General features: G+C 40.4%; 1 protein-coding gene across 4 annotated transcripts in view; it reads left to right on the forward strand.

The window, feature by feature from the left end:
- The window catches only part of LOC149316967 (cadherin-20), a 219,590-nt gene extending 203,171 nt beyond the window's left edge, over window positions 1-16,419 (forward strand). For 3 of the 4 annotated variants that reach the window (XM_089516594.1, XM_089516596.1, XM_089516595.1), the window contains 2 exons: window positions 8,328-8,579; window positions 12,546-14,136. In XM_089516594.1, the coding sequence (XP_089372720.1) occupies window positions 8,328-8,579; window positions 12,546-13,045 (752 nt within the window). In that variant the 3' untranslated portion in view covers window positions 13,046-14,136. Of the gene's footprint in view, window positions 1-8,327; window positions 8,580-12,545; window positions 14,137-16,350 lie in introns of those variants that run through there. The other variant, XR_016280553.1, reaches the window with a different exon arrangement.
- The last annotated feature ends 4,845 nt before the right edge of the window (window positions 16,420-21,264 follow it).

The raw sequence follows: 21,264 nt of genomic DNA on the forward strand, positions 1-21,264 counted from the left end.
TGGAAATAGCTTATGGTGAGGCAATATTTGAACAGGGCTGTGATGTCTTTCGGGGGGGGGGGGGGGGAATGTTGGATGAGTGCCATGGTGTCCATTATGGGGACTTCATTGAACAAGGAGACCACATCAAAGCTGATTAGTATGTCTCTAAGTTTAAGTTCAAGATTGTTGATTTTTCCTAGTAAGTGAGCTGAGTCCTTGATGTAGTGGGGGATTTGCCCTATATGGGTTTGTAATTGTGTGGCCAGAAACTTGGCCAAGTCGTATGTGGAGGATCCAATGGTACTCACTATGGGTCGGAGTGGAATGGAATCCTTGTGGATCTCTGTGTGTGTGTCTGTCTGTCTGTCTGTCTGTGCTGAGTTTGAGAAGTCTTTAGATCCTATATATTCAAAACATCTTCTGACTATCCATGTCATACAGGACTAAGCTACCTCCATTTTTGATCTTTCAGCATTAAAAGTTCCAATGCCAAAGAGGCAAAGGCCATGGAACTTACTCTGAGAAGCCTGGGGGTTTGGATCCCCCATTCTAAAGGCAGGCCTCTCTCTCCATCCTCAGTGACATATCATAGACTAAACTTTAAAAAAAAGTAATAGAAATCTACATATAAAATGTTTTTAAAAGTAAATTTTACATAGATCTTCTCTATGCTGACAAAATGAGAGCATTCCAAAAGCACACAACTTTCAAGGAGCATAGTGTCTTCTCGCATCAACATATTATAGCCAGAAACTGCCCATACCAGTTATTGGGAAACAGCTGCCAAGTTTTCCAGGGCATCGCCTTGCTACAACACACTGTGACCTTGTCTTCCTATTTTGAACAAGCATTGCTGATGAAGTTGAAATAAACCATCACAGCAACCTTTGGTGATCCAAGCTCACTTAACCCCAGAGGCATCATGCTAGAAAGAAAGAGAATAAAAGAGGGGGGGGGGGTTCTCAGCATCAGATGTCCTTTTCTTAAATCTCAGTCAATATACAGTGTAATTGGGAATGACAGCAGTAACTAAGTTGCTATTCCTTGTGCTTTATTGTCAGAGCAGTCTTCAAGTACATCCATTTTATCAGTCACAAGAATAGTCATTTTACACATGCATGTAGTGATAGAATAGTTCTACTCTAATGTTCATTTAAACTATAGATGGGAGTTATGAGGTGCTGCATCCTGGATTGCAACCCCCAGCAGCCCTGGCTAGCATAGCCAGCAGTGATGAATGCTGGAAGAGAAAGCCCAACTATTCAGGGATGTAGTCAAGGGGGGGGGGAGTTCTTGGGGTCCAGACCCCCCCTTTCCATTAGAAAAATGAATGGTGTGTGCTGCTGCGCCACCGTGCCCAAGCCCCATTATAATGGTGGCACTTAGTCTGGACCCTCCCCCCCCTTCCAAAAATCCTGGCTACGTCCCTGAACTATTTCTTGTGCAGTTCTGCAATTCCAACCAGTGGTATCACTAATTTTGGCATCATTTGGTCTGGTAACTCATGGCATCACACACACACACACACACACACCACTGATCTCCTCCCGTACTACACCATTCAGAATCCTTAGTAAAAAAAATTTGTACTAAAGCTATTCATAAAACATAATTCTAGTATATCACTGAGTGTAATGGTAATAGCTGTGGCATAAACAACTAGCAAAATTAAAATTATACCTTCAGATTACAATATCATATGCACAACCTAAAGGTATATTTACATGTACATAGTTTCATGTGGTTAAAGTGAAAATTTTGTAAGATGTGACTTTTTAAAAGAAAATCTTATTTTTTTTAAAAAAAATGGGGCCTCTTTTTTTCCTCTCACTGTGCCTGGCCCCACTCACACCATCGCTTTAGCATTTTCTGACTGGGCCTGTGAACTGTGTATCACTGTATCAGAAATATTTGGCTTTAGAAACTCTAGGGATCAGAGTAAGATAAAAACTTTTAGGCTTACTCCATTACTCCATTATAATTCATCAGAAGGTATTTAAAATAATCTAAGTATAATGCAAATTTATTGTAATTGTTATCAAAATGAATTCCTTTCTACTATTTTTGTTGGGTGTGGATTTTGGAAATCATCATCGTCATCGTTGTCGTCATCATCATCAGTAAGATGCAGATTCTAGCCCACACTGGCTCTCTATCTATGTATCTAAACAGAGATTAAGAAAGTGTGATTTAGCCCAATTTGTGGATGCATCACAAATGCCACCTAAATAATGATCCATGTCAGTGCAATATCATACACAAGCCCTGATGATATGGATCATCGCAAATTGGATGGTTACTGGCCAGATTACTACTGCCCTGCCACAACCATTTCTGACATGGGTTGTTACTACTAGATCTCTGGTCAAGCCATATGGGCAGGCTGTGCAACAGTTGCATGAGTGACCTGATAAACCAAAAGCAGGGTTTTGTGTTCACAGCTTTGTCCTAGCGTTTTTCCCCACTACCTGTTGCCCTTCACATATCCGTAACTGTTATCCTCCATTTCCAATGAGTCCCAACTTAATATTGCATACTTTAAAAGATCATGGGAGTTGAGGTCTAAAATATCTGTAGAGCACCAGGTTGGAGAAGGCTGTCACAGCAAGTGAACAGAATCACATGCAAACATATCACAGCAGAAGCCACTACTCTGTAGTGCATTTTATTGCGAGCATGCTGAAAATATAGTATACACCTACTGTTCATGTCATTTGGATGTGAAAAAACAAGCAAGGACTTTTTACCCAAACTTGTGAGGAGAAAAATGAGAATGCTTTGGATTTGTGACATCCATGTCTTATCCCATCATGTTACTTGCAAACAATACTTATGGCATCAAGTCACTCTGATGACTTATGAGACAAGCACAAACAAGATTTGGCACAAGTGCATTGCACTTGCATTGTCAATTTGTCAACAAGTCTAGAAATTCCCGTAGGGGTGATCTGGATGCCTGCCCTGACATTAATCTAGTAAAAAAAAGTTTAAAATGTGGAGAAAACATATATGTGGCTGAAAAAAAATTAACCTCCAAGGAGCCAGTGAGATTTGATCATTTATCATCTTTCTTAGTAAGAAAATTAACAGCAGCTAAACTCCAATCTAATCCAAGCCTGCTACTACAAATCTCTGTCTGTCCATCTGACTATTTTTCTGTCTGACATCTAGCTAGCTGGTTAACTATATCTAACATTGAGTGGAGAGGGGTAATATTTATTTTATATTAGAAAGAGCAAACATCATTTAGTCTGAATTTGTGAAATATTTTCATTTCAGGTTATCTCTCACTGGCCCTTATCATTTGGGGAACAAAATATTCTGATCTTACGTTTATAACATTTAGCTGTTATGTGTTTGTCTGTTATTGTAGTCTATTCAGTGGGCCATTGATATCCACTGGGGCTTGATTCCAGAACCCCTAGTGGATACCAAAATCCATGAATGCTGAAGTCTTATTAAAATTTGTTGTTGTTGTTAGCTGCCCTTAAGTTGGTTCCGACTCATGGCGATCTTGTGGATGAGACATCTCCAAGAATCCTTATCCTCCCCTGCCTTGCCCAGATCCTGCAAGCTCTTCCCATAACCCCCTGATTGAGTCTATCCATCTGGTTTGTGGTCTCAACTTGATCAAGGAGAGCCCTGGTCTGATCTGTTCAAGAACTCATTTGTTTGTTTTCTTGTCTGTCCATGGTATCCTAAGTACTCTTCTCTAGCATCACATTTCAAATGAGTTGATTTTCTTTCTGTTTGCTTCCTTCACTGTCCAGCTTTCACATCCATACATGGTAACTGGGAATACAATGACTTGAATGATTCTGACTTTAGGGCTCAGTTGTATGTCTTTGCCCTTCAGTATCTTTTCAGTTCTTTCATAGCTGCCCTTCCCATTCCAAGTCTTTTTCCTGTTTCCTGACTGCAGTCTCCATTCTGGTCAATGTTTCATCCTAGATATGAGAATTCTTTAACTATATCAATTTTTTCGTTGTCTACATTGAATTTGTGTATTTCTTCTCTGGTCATTATTTTTGTTTTCTTTGTGTTCAGCATCAGACCTGCCTTTACACTTTCATCTTTGACCTTCCTTATTAAATGTTCCAGTTCCTGAATGTTTTCTGCTAATACAGTCGGCTCTCCTTATAAGCGGATTTGCCATGCGTGGATTTGAGCATACACACATGGCAAACCCTGAAGTTGTTCCCAATGGAAGTTAGGAAGGAGGGGGGAAAGAGGAGGGGAGGAGGGGGACTCTTCTGTCCAATGGCAGCGCACGTGCACGCGCGCCGCCATTGGATAGAATGGGTCTTGAGCATACACGGATTTTGGCATATGCAGGGGGGATCCGGAACGGATCCCCCGCATATACCAAGGACCCACTGTAATATGGTGTTGTGCACATATCTTAGGTTGTTAAAATGTAGTGGCAAGCCCATGTCTTTGAGTGCATTCCATAGCTTTTCATGATCTATACAGTCAAATGCTTTGCTGTAGTCTATGAAACACATGCTGATTCTTTTTTGGAATTCTTAGGTGCACTCCATTAGCCATTGCATGTTTGCAGTGTCATCCCTAGTGCCCCTTCCTTTTCTGAATCATGCTTGCACCTCTGGAATTACTCTCTCCATTCTGAATTTTGAGCATTATTTTTGCTTTTTAGAATTTATATCTTTTAGAATCTTTTCAAACCATGGGTACTTGAAACCACGGATAAAAACAATCCATGGATAAGGAGGGCTTACTGTATATATTTACCATGTATACTTGACTATAAGTCGACCTCATGTATAAGTCGAGGACAGGTTTTGGAGCCAAAATTATGGATTTTGATGTGGCCTGTGGATAAGCTGAGAGTAAAATTTAGGGGGATGTAACAAAAGGTGTAAAGGTTGAAGCAAAGGAAAACAACCAAAGAACTTACAAAATTCTGGCAAGCATAACTGTGCTTACCCTAAAGGCTGATTGGATGATAGAGCAGAGGTAGGTCAGTGTTTTCAGGACAGTCTTGGTTCCTTTAAAAAAAAAGAGTTAAAGTACAGTATACACATTGCCCCATGGATAAATCAACTCAGTTTTTTGGGCTCAGTTTTTTAACTAAAATTTCTAGACTTGTACATGAGTATATATAGTATCTTTATCCCAAAACATCACATTTCAAAATATACTTAAGCCAAGACACATAAATCACTTCCAAAGACTGGGATTTTTAGTGTACCTGATAATATAATTACACATATCAGGTAAATTCCAGAATTAGATCCAAGTTATATGTTTGTGTTGTGTGTCTTCAAGACATTTCCTGTTTATGGTGACTCTATGACAAACCTATCATGGGGTTTTCTTGGTAAGATTTGTTCAGAGGAGGTTTGTCATTGCCTTCCCCTGAAGCTAAGAACGTGTGAGCCACCCAAAGTCACCCAGTGGGTTTCGTGGCTGAGCTGGGAATCAAACCATGGTCTCCAGAGTCATAGTCTAACACTCAAACACTACACCATGCTGGCTCTCTCCAAATTATATACACATCAAGAACCTCTGTCCAGGAAGGGGGTATATGTGCAGAAACTGGACTGCATATACAGATTATCTCCCATGGCACAGAGAAATAGACACATTCTAGTGCCTAGTGCACACACACTGCTGCAGCCTGTGTGGGCCCTGATTCAGTTCAGAATGCAATTCAGCAAGTTAGATCTGGATCTGATTCAGTCCAGATTAATCTGGACTAAACTTGAAGAGATCTAGATTTTGAATTACAATCAAGATTTGGAAATCTGGATCGCCAGCCTTCACTCATTGACTTGAAAAATCAAATGTTTTTAATTTTTGCACATACAAAATTTAGAGACACAGTAGATTGAAAATTGGAGATTAACAGTCAAATATCAAAAACACAACTACTGGTTTTTGTTTTGTTTGTTTCTAAGCACCTATCAATTTTGCTGTTTTTTATTTGTTTGTCAAAGCTATTGACTGCTTAATCTTGGCAATTCATGCTGCTTTTGTTACAGCAGTGTTCCACTAAAGGACGAATCAGCTTAGTCAGTTAACCTTTAACTGAGATATATAATAATGATAAGATATTTAAATGACATTTGAGGAGAAAGTGCTTTTCCTTTATTCTAACAACAGTACAATTTATAAACAAACAAAATAGCACATAACAATAAGGTGAGCAGAAGAATAGGCTATGCCATTTAACAAGACAAAAGGAAGTTTTTAAAAGTTGGGCTGCATCCGCACTGTAGAAATAATCCAGCTCGACACCAGTTTAACAGCCATGCTCCATGCTATGGAATTCTGGGAACTGTAGTTTGGTGAGACATTTACCCACCTGTGCCTGAGAGCTCTGGTACCACTGCAAACTACAAATCCCAGAATTCCATATCATGGAGACATGGCAGTTAAAGAGGTGTCAAACTGGATTATTTCTACAGTGCGGATGCAGCCTTAGAGAAACCATCTTAGATGTTACCCAAAATGCTGGGGGCCCCAGGAGGGCACCCACAAATTAATATGTTTTAGGGGAATGTTAGTAGCTCAAGTAAAATAATATTTTATCTGGGGCAACATCAGCCTTGGGACTAACCCTGTTTATACTGTTCCCAAATCACACAGAACTCCAGAGGCAAATTCAAATAGGTTTCTGTATTTTAATTAAGGAAACAATCAACCCACATACACACAATACATATGCTCAGACATACATGCAAGAACTAAGAAGCAAAGGTATGAGAAGTGGAATAGTAGTGGCCTTGCAAACTGTGATACGTTACCAACCGTGGATCGTGGTTCAAATCAATGAGAGTCCAGAGGAAGAAGGCTCAGTAGCCACTGCAGCAAGTTTGGTGGCAGGTGTATTGAGGAATCTAGACTAGTGAACCCGACAACATCCCTGTCTGTTTGTAAACTAGACCATGGCACTGTTGTTTAGACATTAATATTTATACCCCAAACCTTGTCTTGGGGACAGAAACCAAGGTATGAGAGGGTTAGATTCTTGCTAAATGGTTTTCCAGGAGGAAAAGAATGGTCAGGATCTCCAGTAAATGTTCAGGTGACTGGTGTGAATACCTCAGACAAAGGAATTAGAATTCCTCACCAGAATGTCCCTGTCCTGTGTATGCACAAGCAATCACTATTTTTTGCCATGACCTCTCATTGTCCCCCAAAGACAAAAGAGGTTATGCTAGACCCTCAGAGGATCTCATCATGGTAGGTGCCTTCTTTGCTCCCTTGCTAGAGATAAGTTTTCCAAGTGTGAAGTGGCCGGGCTTCCACAGTTGGGTCATTCCTAGGTTATTCACTTCAGCATCCCTTTTAATATTAATCTTGATGATAGTAAACATGAGGGGCAATTGGGGATCTGGTCTTGGGGTAACAGGTCAATCAATAATAACCCATTTTTCATCATAGCTATCTTATGATCAACTAACACAGCTAAATCTAACAAACACAGAAAGTTATGTCAGAGGATAGAGTTGACTATGTGTCTTCAATGACCTCACATAAACCCTCTCACCATAAACATTTTAATTGAAGAGTGTTGGTGACATTCTAGCTTAGATTGCATTACGGATTTGGCACTGAGCAAAGCCCACTTCCCTTCCTCCTCCTCTGCATCATACTACCTTTGCCATTTCATTATATGGTCATATTAGAGGCACACTGTCTAGAATTTTCCCTCTTATTTTTCACTAGGTCAGTCCAAAGCACCTCAGACTTTTCATTCTACTCTAGAATGGAATCAGGCCAGTCTAATTCAAACAGCATCTAGAACAAAGAAGTCCGAATCAACCTGATTCACTTTGTTATTCAGAATTCAGCCAAACTGATTGCATAGTCCTGGTAAACACATAGATCTGTGCTCATTGTCCTCTTCCAAATGTATGATCAGCACTATTTCTGTTACTGAGTAATGAAATTTTGTTTCACAGTTGGGTAATTGAAACATTTTCATCTGAACTATACGGCTTTTCCATAGCAGTGAACACATTGAACCAAACTTACCCTCAGCACTAAGAATTCCTGGATTTAATTCCCTGATGATATTGCCACAAGAAAATGGGATGTGGCAGTTTAATTCTGGTGCTATGAGTTCAGATGCTTTGAGGTTGAGAGTGTGACTTGCCCAAGCTGAACAGGGATTCAAACCATGGTCTCCAGAGTCTTAATCCAACACTCAAACCACTATACTGTGTTAGCTCTCCAGTGTTTTATTACATGAACAATAATATGTTTCTGTACTTATGGGACTAGTACAAAACAACTTAATAACATCCACCTCTAGTTTATTTTTTTATACATTGTAAATAAATATTGGCTTCTTGTTTTGTTTTGTTTTACTCTAGACAACACAGCTTGGATTTTAACCAGGAGATCAGGCTTCCGGCAGCATGAGCAGAACACCTTCTACCTTCCTATCCTGATAGCTGATAATGGGCGGCCCATGCTTAGTAGCACCGGGACAGTAACCATTCATGTTTGCAGTTGTGATGACAAAGGCCTTGTGATGTCTTGCAATGCTGAGGCCTATGTACTACCTGTGAGCCTGAGCAGAGGAGCCCTTATTGCCATCCTTGCCTGCATATTTGTGTTGCTAGGTAAATGCATTTGCCCTTTCCTGAGCAGGATTCCAGAAAAAGATAAGAAATTGTTGAGAAAGTGGTTAACATTGATATGGGACGAGGCTGGGTTAACCATGGCCTTTCAGAAGTTTGTAGTAATTTCCATCAGCCCTTGCCAACATGGCCAACAGTGAGGAGTGAGAGGAATAGGGATAACAGTTCATCAACATGTGCAGGGCCACAAGTTCACCACCACCATTCTCATAGCAGTGGGCAGAAGGTAAATAGGATGAGGGGACAAAACTATGATGAAAATGCCTTCTCCCTCCCCCCCCCCCCACAAACATCTCCTAGAATGCACTATTAGTTAATTAATTTTGTTGTTGTTGGGAGCTTTGAAGTCATTTCTGATTTATCGTGACACTAAGATGAACCTATAATGCAATTTTCTTGGATAAAATTCTTCTGAGTTGATTTGCCATTGTCCTCTTCTGAGGTTGAGACAGTGTGACTTACCCAAGATTATTCCTTGATTTTTGATGGCCAAGTGAGAATTTGAACCCTGATTTCTTCAAGTTCTAGTTCTCTGCACCATGCTGACTCTCCTCATATAGGAAGATGCAGTCCTTAAAATAACCTGGACTGGAACCATGCAAAGCTTTGTAAATCCAGCATGGTGTAGAGGTTTGAGTGTTGGACTTTGAAGATTATTGCACTACACTCTTAAAGTGTTGCTATACCACTCTAATTGGTCTGGCTACCTCCGGTTGCATTCTGGAATGTATAGTTCAGTGAGGCCTAAGAGCTCTCTGGCTGAATATTCTCAATGCCACTCCTTAAACTGCAAATTCCAGAATGCAACAAGAGGCAGCAAGAGCAGTTAAAAGTGGAATATCAATGCTTTAAGAGTGTAGTGTGATAATCTCCTATGACTCTATAGATCAGGGTTCAATTCACTGCTTAGCCATGGAAACACACTGGGTGACCTTGGGTGAGACACACATTCTGAGCCCCAGAACACCTTATGGTTATCATAAGTTGGAAACAACTTGTAGGCACACAATAACAACAACAAATGATAACCATCAGTTTGAATTGTGCCCATAAAAGGATGGCAGGTGGCAAGCCAGTATGGTCCGAAAACAACTAAACTATCCCAGCATGCAATCAATCAATCAATCAATCAATTTTAAAAGGTTACAGTGGTGATCCTTTTGGACCACTAAAACCCAAGCTGCACGTCGTCCATTCCTGAACATTAACAATTAATACCACCTCCTGAAATTTACGTTGATAAAAAAGAACACTTGGTTCTTTTTTTAATGAAAGGGCTTCTGTTTTTTTCCTCTGCTATTCATCACAAATTCTTGAGTTCAAAACCACCCTTTTCTTAATAGACTTCCGGTAAAAAATAAAGTTAAGGTCATACGTTTTTTGTCTGTCAACCCATATCATAGGCAACATGTAGTGATAATTCAATGTACCTTTTTTCCTGTTTAGATCTCAAGGTGGCTTGCAGCAGTTAAAACAAACATAGCTAAAAAGTTACCTTATATAAAAGTTAAAAATAGAGGCCAAAATTGTATATGGCAGTTACCAATGCATAACCTTCAATTACAGACTCATGATTATTTCATATACATATACATAGGAACTCTTTGGGACTGTGAAAGTCCTTCATCTCCACTTACCAAAACACAACTACTGGGATCAGTGGAGATCTGTTCCCCTATCAATCAGAAAGCACCTGGCTGCTGTTCTCTCCCACCCACCCTTCTGCCTTAGTGGTCTCCAGATCTCATTTCTGCCTGTTGCAATGAGAGTCACTCATGGAAGTGGTGAAAATGGCAGCAAGCAGCTTCCTAAGTGACAGGGGAATAGACCCCCATCGATTGCAGCAGGTGCTGCCAAGTAAGTGGGAACTGGGGCTGTTCAAGCCAGAATTCACTGCATAACACTGTGCATACATAAGGACCATATAGGATGCCAGCTAATATCAAATTATTAATAAAATTAAAACCAGTTAAAAAGAAAACAACCAGTAGAAAATGGAGCACATTGTGCAAGGCCCATTCCTCTTGAGGAATCAGTCTTTAAAGGCTTATCAGAACAAATAGATTTTCACCTGCTTGAGAAGACAAGAGCGTTCCAGTCTAACTTCTCTAGGAAAGGAGTTCCAGAATCTGGGATCAGCCACTAAGAGGTCTCTCTCTCATGTTCCCGCCAGGGACACCTTGTGTGGGTGATGGGACAGAGAGAAAGGCCTCTTTAGAAGCTATAAAGACATGGATCAGGACCATATAGGGAGATAACTTGGACCTGAGCCACATAGGGTTTTATTGGTCATAGCCAGCGCTTTGTGCCTGGAATTGTTTCAAAAAGAACTTTGTTTGCTTCCTGTAACCAGTCAGCAATCTGGCTGCAGCTGTCTGTGCCAGGTGAAAGCCCCGCATAAAGCACATTACAGCAAACAGTGGGGCGGGACTCCCAGGAGGGCATGAGAGTTGCTCAAAGGGGGTGAAAGACTTAGACTTAGAGGCTTTGATCCTGCCTCTTTCTCTTATTCCCAAACTTTTTAATGTGTAAAATTTACACATGCATTGAGTCAAATATTGAAATTACTTAAATAAAAATGTTATAATTTGAACAATGTTTTTTCTTTTAAAATGTTAAAATATGAAAATACATGAATATGCACATGAAAATGAGCAGACTAAATAAACAAAATATTTTTATTCATATACCGCATTGAGTGGGGGGGGGGGAATAGAACATCTGCATGTAGCTGTAAAGGGGGAGTCCCAAGGGTAAAACATTTAACACTGCATTATATTAATCTAAATAGGAAGGAACTGCAGCCAGATCTGGTTATGTGCAAAATGTTGATTACACTGAAGATTCAAAATGGTTTCTGCTTGGAACTGTAAGCAAATTATAAAATTCAAGTTCCCTTTGATCATTCATTAAATATAAAGAGGAATCCCAGTGCTACCAGAAAATAACAACAACATGGAAGTGACAAGTTAGAAAGAATTAATTACTTGAGATTAATTCCTTTTCCAGATAACAAAGGTATAAGTAAACAACATTGTTACTGGAATTTAACCAAGGATAACATTATTCCTTTTGCAATTTAACTAATCATTATTCTTTTTAGTTACATTTATAGTTATGGTGGTGTGGCCTCATTAAATGCTACAGTAGCAGTAAAGTCTTGGTTGTGGCATGGTCTCTTGCTCTGTTGTGGGTGCTGAAGCAATCACAGGCTGCAAGTGAAAGGTTATTTTACACCACATGCCAGAGTCTTATAATATTCAGGTGTAAGCTTGATCCTTTGTATCCACAGGGGTTCTATTCCAGACCTCCTCCCGATGGATGCCAAAAAGTCTCATTGTTTTTAATGACGGTGCACCATGTGCGTGGCCATGTTAGTGCAACCGTGTGCATGTGCCACCATTGGAGAGAACAGGCCAGAGCCATCCACAGATGCTCCAATTCATGGATGGCAAGCTCATGGATACAAAGGGCTGACTATATATTCAGTTAGTTTTCAGAAATGGTAAAGAGTGTGTTATATAAAGCTGTAACCATAAAGATAACTACCTACTTTTGGGTCCAATTGTTGGTCCCAGCTAGTGTAGATCCATTGAATCAATACAAGTTACATAAGCATAGACTTATCAAATTCTCACTGATTTATGAATTACTCAATTCAGGACCAAAATTTGGATTTAAACCTATAGCTTTACCAATTTTTTAAAAAAGAAACTTTCCAAGCTGTAAACATAACTATAGCCAGCACTAGCTTAGCACAGCACAGAAACAAGGATAACTATCCCTAGAGGAAAGCCTGCAAAAATGTATTGTGTTCACCAGCCCATCAATCTTGACATTCATCAGAGCTAGTTTTTTGATCAAAGGACATGGTGACATTGACTGGGGAGGAGAAGGCTCTCTTTTTTTTATTTTTTAAAATCTTTGTTTTTTGCTTACTTCTCACAGTGCTAGTGCTACTGATCTTATCCATGAGAAGACACAGGAAGCAGCCTTACATTATAGATGAAGAGGAGAACATCCATGAAAACATTGTCCGATACGACGATGAGGGAGGTGGTGAGGAAGATACAGAGGCCTTTGACATTGCTGCCCTGTGGAACCCTAGAGAGGCCCAAGTGGTGATGAAGAGCAGACAGGACATGATGCCAGAAATTGAGAGCCTTTCCAGATACGTGCCTCAGGCCTGCACAATGGACAGCAGCGTTCACAACTATGTGTTGGCCAAGCTCTATGAAGCTGATATGGACCTCTGGGCACCTCCCTTTGACTCACTCCAGACATATATGTTTGAGGGGAATGGCTCAGTAGCCGAGTCACTCAGTTCCTTACAATCCGTGAGCACGGACTCAGAGCAGAGCTATGATTATCTGACGGACTGGGGGCCACGCTTTAAAAAACTGGCCGAAATGTATGGTGCTACAGAAGGGAGCGGGGCGCTTTGGTAACAAAGAAAGAAAAGGCAGGGTACCAAGAGTACTCTTGCTCAACAGCCATCTGAATTGGTTCTCATCGGCTCGGGGGGACTCTGGCGAGGTGGCCTCCTACAAATAGCAATATGGTGCTTGAGGGAGAATGCAGAAGAGGAGTGCAACTAAATGGATGCCCTCTCTGGATCAGCTTTACTCAGTTACATTAAACTACATTTGTAAACAATGGCAAACAGAAAGGGGGTGGGGCCAGTGATTTCCTGGATGTGGATTTAGTTTGTTTGTTTTTAATGGCTACACTTGAATGCATCACTCCTGGACTAGAATGGCATTATTGTCTTTGGCTGATCTTTTCTTCTTCTTTTCTTTTAAATACACACATGGCATCTTAATAAGTTCCTTACAGCTGGGGCCAAGACCCATGATTTTCAATTGGTGAGGAAATTGTCTGCAGAAAGCCTTTTCCAGCCCATCTCCATAGGAAAAACAATTGCTTGCTCACAAATTTCAAGAAGGCACAAAATGGAACAAAAGAAAACATGGAACAGGGGCTTCAATCACCAGCAAGAGTCCCATAGCCTTTCTATGGGGTCTGACTTTTGCCACCTTGCTTAACAAAAGGGTCTGATTGGTGTGCAGGAGAAGGTCAGAGGAAAAAGCATTGAATTGCACTCAGTCAAATAACACCAGACTTGTGTGTCATATGCATTAATACTAATATCACGTTAATGTAAGTTGAACCTCTCTCCTCAGCTTCTAAAAAGCATGGTTCAGATTTAAACCAGAGGGGGGAAATGCCTCTTTTTGCACTGTAGATATTTTTTCCATGTGCCAAATGTGAAAATCAGATGCTACCAATGAAAGCCAAATAAAGTTCTTAAATTTAAGTAACATAAGGGGTCAAAGGGGCTTTCCCAATCGAGGCAAAATCAAACTGAGGGAAGTTTACACTGTAGGTAACCTACTTGAACAAATGCAGTATTATAGAGGAATAAATGGATGTAATAAATATTCCATATGTAAGTTTTGTATATTTGTTAATAATTTTGGTAATAAATATCATGTACTGGAGACAGTACAGTATCTTAGAATCTCTTTTAATAAAAGTTAAATTGAAGGAAAAAATTCAGAATGTAGTGTATTATTAGGTATGTATTAGGTTTGAGAATTAAAGCATTATATGACTTTATCCACCTTGTTCCCTCTCCCATATTCTGTCACACATTGCTTTAAAAGAGATGACAGAGGCTGTTGCCACACTGCAAAATTAATGCAGTTGACACCTCTTTAACAGTCGTATTATATCCTGGGATTTGTAATTTGTTGTGGCACCAGAGCTCTCTGACAGAGAAGACTAAATATTTCACAGGGGCCATTCACACCACCATATACTCCGATTTCCACCCCAGATTAAAAGTGGGAAATTCTCACTGGTGTGGGGTTTCTCACACCCGGATCTGGGGCCTGCACACCAGATCCAGAGCAAATGCCTCTCGGCGCGGGATATTTGAAACAGGGGAAATCCCCGTATCTTTTTGGAAAAACTGGGGCGCTCCGGTCATGATTGGGTCATTTAGGGGGAGGGATCAAGGTCAGAAGGTGGGCAGTGGGCGGAACATTCCTCCCCTCTCGCATTGGTCCCTTCGGCATATTTTTTTTGACAGATTATGTGAATGATGGTGCTTTAGTGTTAATGTATGTAGGAAGGGAAGCTTGCTTTTGGGGCAAAAGGAAAAATCCCAGGGAAGGAGATCTGGCTTTGGGACATCAGGCTAGGAGTGAAGGGGAGGCTGCATTGGGAGGGAAGGCAAGGACATCAGGCTGGGAGCGAAGGGAAGGCTGCATCGGGAGGGAAGGCACAAGTTGAAAAGTTGACAGAATATGCGAACACTGCCACCAGTTTTTTTAAAAAAAGGAGGGGGGAGCACCCATGCTGTTGGCCAATGGCAGTATGACATGTCACCACTGACGGCAGAGGAAGTGAGTTTGATTGACAACAAGGAGGCTCCATCATCTTCAAGTGCTACTTTTCTGCATGGGAACTTTAGTGGGGTAATTTGCACCAGGGAGCTTCAATCGGTGCAAAGGTAGTATGAACTACTTTCTGGAGAGATTTGGTAATGTCATACCAAATCTGAACCAAAACTAACCAGGGCAAATGGGCTAGTATGAATGGGGCCAACAAAACTATAAATCCCAGAATTCAATAGCACTGAGCCATGGCTGTTAAAGTGATGTCAAACTACATTCATTCTGCCATGTAGAAGCAGCCAGAGATACTGACTAGTGGTTTTAAAAGCAGTTTCTACTGAAATTGTGGAGGCAATCAAAACAAAACAAAACATTAAAAGATGCCCCTATTTAGTTCATTTCATGAGGGCTTTTGCCAATAGGGTTTGCCAGTTCTAGCTATATTTGAACTAAGGATACCAATGCTCTTGTTAAGACAATAACAAAACAGTTTAACACTTGAGGCCTATTAATTTTATTTATACAAGTTGAGTCTCCCTTATCCAAAATGTTTGGAAGCTGAAGTGTCTTGGATTTGGGATTTTTTTCAGATTTTGGAATAGCTACATATACATAATGAGATATCTTGGAGATGGGACCCAAGTCTAAATATGAAATTTATTTACTGTATATACTCATGTATACATCTAGAAATTTTAGTCAAATTAACCCAAAATCCTAGATTGACTTCTCCACAGGTCAATGTAAGTACTATACTTTGACTCTTATCAAAAAGGGACCATCCCCATCTGAAAGGCAAGAGTGTAATTTGTTATGGAACCATTGCCCCCCTTCTATTCTCTCATCCATCCAGTCTTTAGTGTGAGCACAAATAGTTATGCCTGCTGGAATTTTGTTTTCCTTTGCTTCATCCTTAAGATCCTTTGTTACGTGTCTCTAAGTTTTAATTTCAACTTATCCATGGGTCAAATCAAAATCCATAATTTTGGTCCCCAAACCTGCCCTCAACTTATACATGAGGTCGACTTATAGTCTAGTATATATAGTATGTTTTGTATACCCCTTATACACATGGCTTGAATGTAAGGCAATTTTATACATAATATTTTTATCAATTTTGGGCATAAAGTTGTACACACTGAGCTATCAGTAAGCAAAGATGTCACTATCTTGGCCACCCATGTGGACAGTTTTAGATTTTGGAGTATTTTGGATTTCAAAATTAAAGATAAAGGATACTCAACATCTACTTATATTTATTATTTATTTATCTCAGGTTTTGTTCCCTGCCCTTTAGCCAAAAAGCTCCCAGAGTGGCTTTCAAATAGTAATATGCTGCTTCCTTCCCTCAGGCTTACTATCGAAATAAGACATGGCATACACAAGGGGAAAGGCATTGGCAGAAAGGAAGTGAAAAAAAGGAGTACAGCAGTAGCTGGTCCCAGAAAAATGGATTTGTACTTGGCTGCTGGTTTTCTTCTCCCAAAAGCATGATGAAGGAATCTTGGCACCCACTGAGTCCAGGCAAATGGTATGCGTGATGGTATCAAGGGCTACCAGGCATGACAAACATCCTACATCCATGAAAATTGGTGTATATTGTGTACTACAATAGAAAGCCGTAGCCACCTGCAGCTTTTCAGAATCTGTATATTTAATTATCTACATAGGATCAATACATATAACAATCTACACATCAGATTGACATCATTCCCTGTACGTAAGTGATTTCAGTTGGGAAATTTTAACGTGTGCGAGCTGTAGTTCTCAGAATGTGGGAGAGAGATAACAGCCAACAGTTACTTCAAAGTAACTGTCAAGTAACTTTTCCAAGTTCTCCTTTAGGGAATTTGCAAGATTCAAAGTAATCTTAAATCACACCTAGAATTCATGGATAGTTTATTTCCATCCCACTAGAGAGCTAGCCTGGTGTAGTGGCGTGAGTGTTGGACTAGGACACTGGAAGACCAGGGTTCAAATCCCTGCTTGGCAGTGGCAACCCACTGGGTAATCTTGGACAAGTCACATTCTTTCAGCCTCAGAGGAAGGCAAGGCCAACCCCCCTCTGAACAAATTCTGTCAAGAAAATCCCATGATAGGACTTAAGGTAAGATAGGTCAAAATTGACTTGAAGGCACACAACAAAGAGACATTTTAAATTCTGGACCAAGTTCAAATACACTGTCGTAAAGACTGTCATTCCAGAATATAGAGGAAATGGGAGTTAGAAGAAAAGATACTAACCTTCTGTAACTCATGCTAGTTTTTGGCGTGGAAATACATTTTCATTCAGTCATGTGAATCTCCATTTGAAGTGGTACATCTTGACTCAACAGTTTGGCTACATCAAAGAGAAGGAGGTCTCGGTCTTCAAAAGAGAAAGCAAGAACAGTGTGATGTGTTTCACTTGAAAAAGTCATGAAATCATATGAATCCGAACATATCCACTTTTTAAAAAAATATAGTCAGATTGATAATGGTCAAAGAGAAGCCATGACAGCCTCAGAACCCTAGGTAGTTTAGACAGAGAGAGTTTAACTATTTCTCTCCCTACCCCTAACTCAACAAAAATCCCCTCCCCATAGCTACTATTTGGATTGCAAGGGTTGATTCCATTGGGGGTATTCACATGTTCCCATGCAAGATATCACACATAATTTTAAAGGCCACCAGCTCTGGCAAGCTTGTGGGCTCCTTCACCCAATCCCACCCCATATATGCCCTCTCATGCATCCTGAAAGAAATGATTCCCATTTTGAATCCGAAATTACATGGTCTGGGTTTTTTGGTACACCATGGCCCAAATTGTACAGCACAGGACAATATGATGTCACCTTGTACTGAATCAACCAATTGGTACATCTTACCTGGGTAAGATTATCAACTTTGACGACATGAGCGCTCCAGGTTTTGAGGCAAGATTTTTTCCTAGCCCTGCCTGGACATCCATGGTCCCCCTGTGGTCTCCTATCCACACACTAACCAGATCTGATCTTGACTAGCTTCCAAAACCAGACAAAACTGGGTGTCTTCAGGGTGGCATGGTGGTATATTTTCTGCTATGCCCACTATGCTGCTGCTCTGATTAACTTAACAGGAAGCTGCAAAGCTACTGTTCTGTTTATAATTTTTCATTCAATAAAGGTACTATCCTGATTATTTTAAATATATATTATGCTAATTGATCAACACAAGTGTGACTGTTTTATAGATACAAGCTTTCTATTAATGTGTGGAACATAGGGCCCTCCAGATATTGTTCACTTGCAATGTCCATCAACCCTAGCTAGCAATAGTGAAGGTATTAACATAGCAGTCATATCTAGCAGAGGGTGGTGTATAAATGGAGTTCTGCCTATGGAACTATCGAGCATGTTGTTGTTCATGTGTTCCTTGAAGTCATTTCTGACTTATGGCAATAAATAAAAGACACCTTTTGTTATTGTGTGCCTTCAAGTCTTTTCCAACTTATAGCAATCCTAAGCAAGACTTGTACAGAGAAGGTTTGCCATCGCCTTCCCCTGTGGCTGAGAGCATGTGACTTGCTGAAGGTCACCCAATGGGTTTCATGGCCAAGCTGGGAAGTGAACCCTGGTGTCCAGAATGAAAGTCCAACATTCAAACCACTACGCCAGACTTGTTCTTACTATGGAACCATCGAGTTCTGCCTATGGAACCATTGAGCATACATTAGTGCTTTAACATATAAAAATACCTCATAAATGAACACTAAACAATGCAATCGTGTCAGGGGATCTCCGCCACATGCACTAGTCACTTATCCATATACTGCTGCACTACGTTGGCATTCAGTATAGGGGTTGGCTAATACAAGCATAATGTAATTCTGCTTGCAGATATTTATGTTGTACTGAAGCATTACAGGATCCTGACTGGAAAAATTGGAAGGCCCACAGGGGGCCCACACCTGCTCACTGCTGAAATCATTACTATCTTTGTTTTGTTCCTCTCTTTCCAAAGTATGAGGATTGTCTGCTTAAACTGCAGGAAATGCTTGCCTTTTTTCCCCTGAAAGCTAAGGGTGGGTAGATGTCATGGTGTAGAGGTTTGAGTCTTGGACCTGGACTCTGGAGACCAGGTTTTGCACAAGTCAGAATTTCAGGAGGGGAAACATAATATTCAGGGACATCTGCAACCACTCTGTTCACACCTGAAAGTTGCCAAGGGTTTGGAGTTGTTCTCATGCAAGAGCAATGCCATGTTCTTGCAGAAAATACTGCTGAAGAATGACCATTCGGGGTCAGGGTACTGACTATAAGCATGTCTACATAACTAGTGAAGCTTCTAGCTCGCTCGTCTCATTTATTCCAGTTGCAGTAATGATGAGTTTGCCATTTTATTTTATTTTTAGAACAGTGTCACATCAGTATATTCAAAGACAGCAACTGCTACCAAACAGCTGTTCTCCCTAAGGAAATGAACTGCAACCACACAAAAGGTCAGGCAGGGATTTTTCTCTTTGCTAGAAACTCTATTTGAATTCAGAAGCAGAGAAAATTGCAGTGTTTTTACGCAAGACATTTTAAGATTGAAGTGGAAGAAATACCATTTATAAAATACAGTTATTATACAATATTCTAAGTAGTGGTTGCATGTTTGTAATTGATTCACTCACTGTCTCTATACCACTCTCCCTCCCCAAGAATGCTTATTTTGTTCGGCTTCAGATTAGTGATAGCAGAAGAATTACAACCAGGTGTACCTTATAGATGAAACGCTTTTTGTTGTGTGGAGTTGCAGGTGTTGTTGTTGTGGTAACTCTGAGTCCTCATCTGGTTTTACTTTGCCTGGTAAGACTAGCAGTTATAGAAATGAGGATACTCCCCAAAGTGGGAGGTCTGGGATGGAAGAAATGTGGCACTCAAAAGCCCCCCAGAATCATCCTCGGAGAACCCCAAAACCTTAGAAACACCTATCTCTAAACAAACCAAACTGCTACAAATCATGATGGGTTTAGTCCCCTTGCCCCATCTCTTTCACTTCCTCAAATCTGTGAACAACTGTCAAAACCAGCTATTCTTAGGATGAACCCCATGATCAACATGGTTGCAAGGTCCTTCAACTTTTCACAGTTGCCCATTTCTGCTGTAGATAATAATCTACTATAATTCTGATGAGCTCAAACTAGGTACATTTATCACACTCCTTACAGAGCAGCCAAATATGTCAGTCATAGCATATTATTTCTCTCATGTACATCATCTTGTATTTAGTATGCTTTCTGTGGTGATTGATCCCAGGAAGATAAAGACAGGCTTAGTTTTCGCATCTGGTTGTTATGGCACATATCTCTGAGGAAATCACACTGCAGGAGGGGAAACAAAATAATTTTAGTATGGAATGTGCACTCCATTTTACACCTTAAATGAGAGGACCAATTACAAAGAACCCACTATTGTGGGAATGCCCTTAGCCATTGTGTCAGTTGAATGTGCAAAGGCTCCATAAATCATTTTCATTCTTTGCACCAAAAATTATATCCACACAACCTATTCTGCTCCCATTTTCATATTAAAGACTCAGAGTGAGGAGAAGATCTCACAACTAGGACCTGGACCAAAATGTTGCAATATGTCCCCACTACCTAACTTGAGTATTTTTATAGTTTTTTGTGGGTTTTCGGTCTATGTGGTCATGTTCTAGAAGAGTTTATTCCTGACATTTTGCCAGCATCTGTGGCTGACATCTTCAGAGAAAGCCTTCAACTTCACATTGAGTGTTTTTGTTTGTTGTTCAGCTGGCCTTGCTTCCTTTCAATATGCTCCATTCTATCACTCCCCTCTTCATTTTCCCCCTTCTTTCCTTCATTCTTTTTGCAACTGGGGTCCAAAACACACTGCAGAAATAATTCAGTTTGAGACCACTTTAACTGCCCTGGCTCAATTTTAGGGAATTCTGGGAACTATACTTTTGTGAGACATTTAGCCTTCTCTGTCAGAGAACTCTGGTGTCACAACAAAATACAACTCCCAGGATTCCCTAGCACTAAGCCAGGCCAATTTCTGCAGTGTGTTTTGGACCTGACACTTGTGAGCATGCTTGGTCCTCTTTGAGCCTTTCAATTCCTATCAGCTCATACTTTTAAAAATATTTTGTTTTGTGGCTCTTCTTCAAATCCCAAATCGCTCAACTGTGTCTGTTTGCTGTTATGTTCCAACCCTGTGTCACCATGAGTCCATAGCCACCAGCTTCCTTTTTCCCATCTTCACAGAATACAGCTATTGCAGTAGATTATCTGATTTCTT

Source organism: Sceloporus occidentalis, unplaced genomic scaffold (assembly GCF_023333645.1).
Source record: "Sceloporus occidentalis isolate IW3139 unplaced genomic scaffold, rSceOcc1.0.p SCAF_3, whole genome shotgun sequence".
NCBI lineage: Eukaryota > Metazoa > Chordata > Lepidosauria > Squamata > Phrynosomatidae > Sceloporus > Sceloporus occidentalis.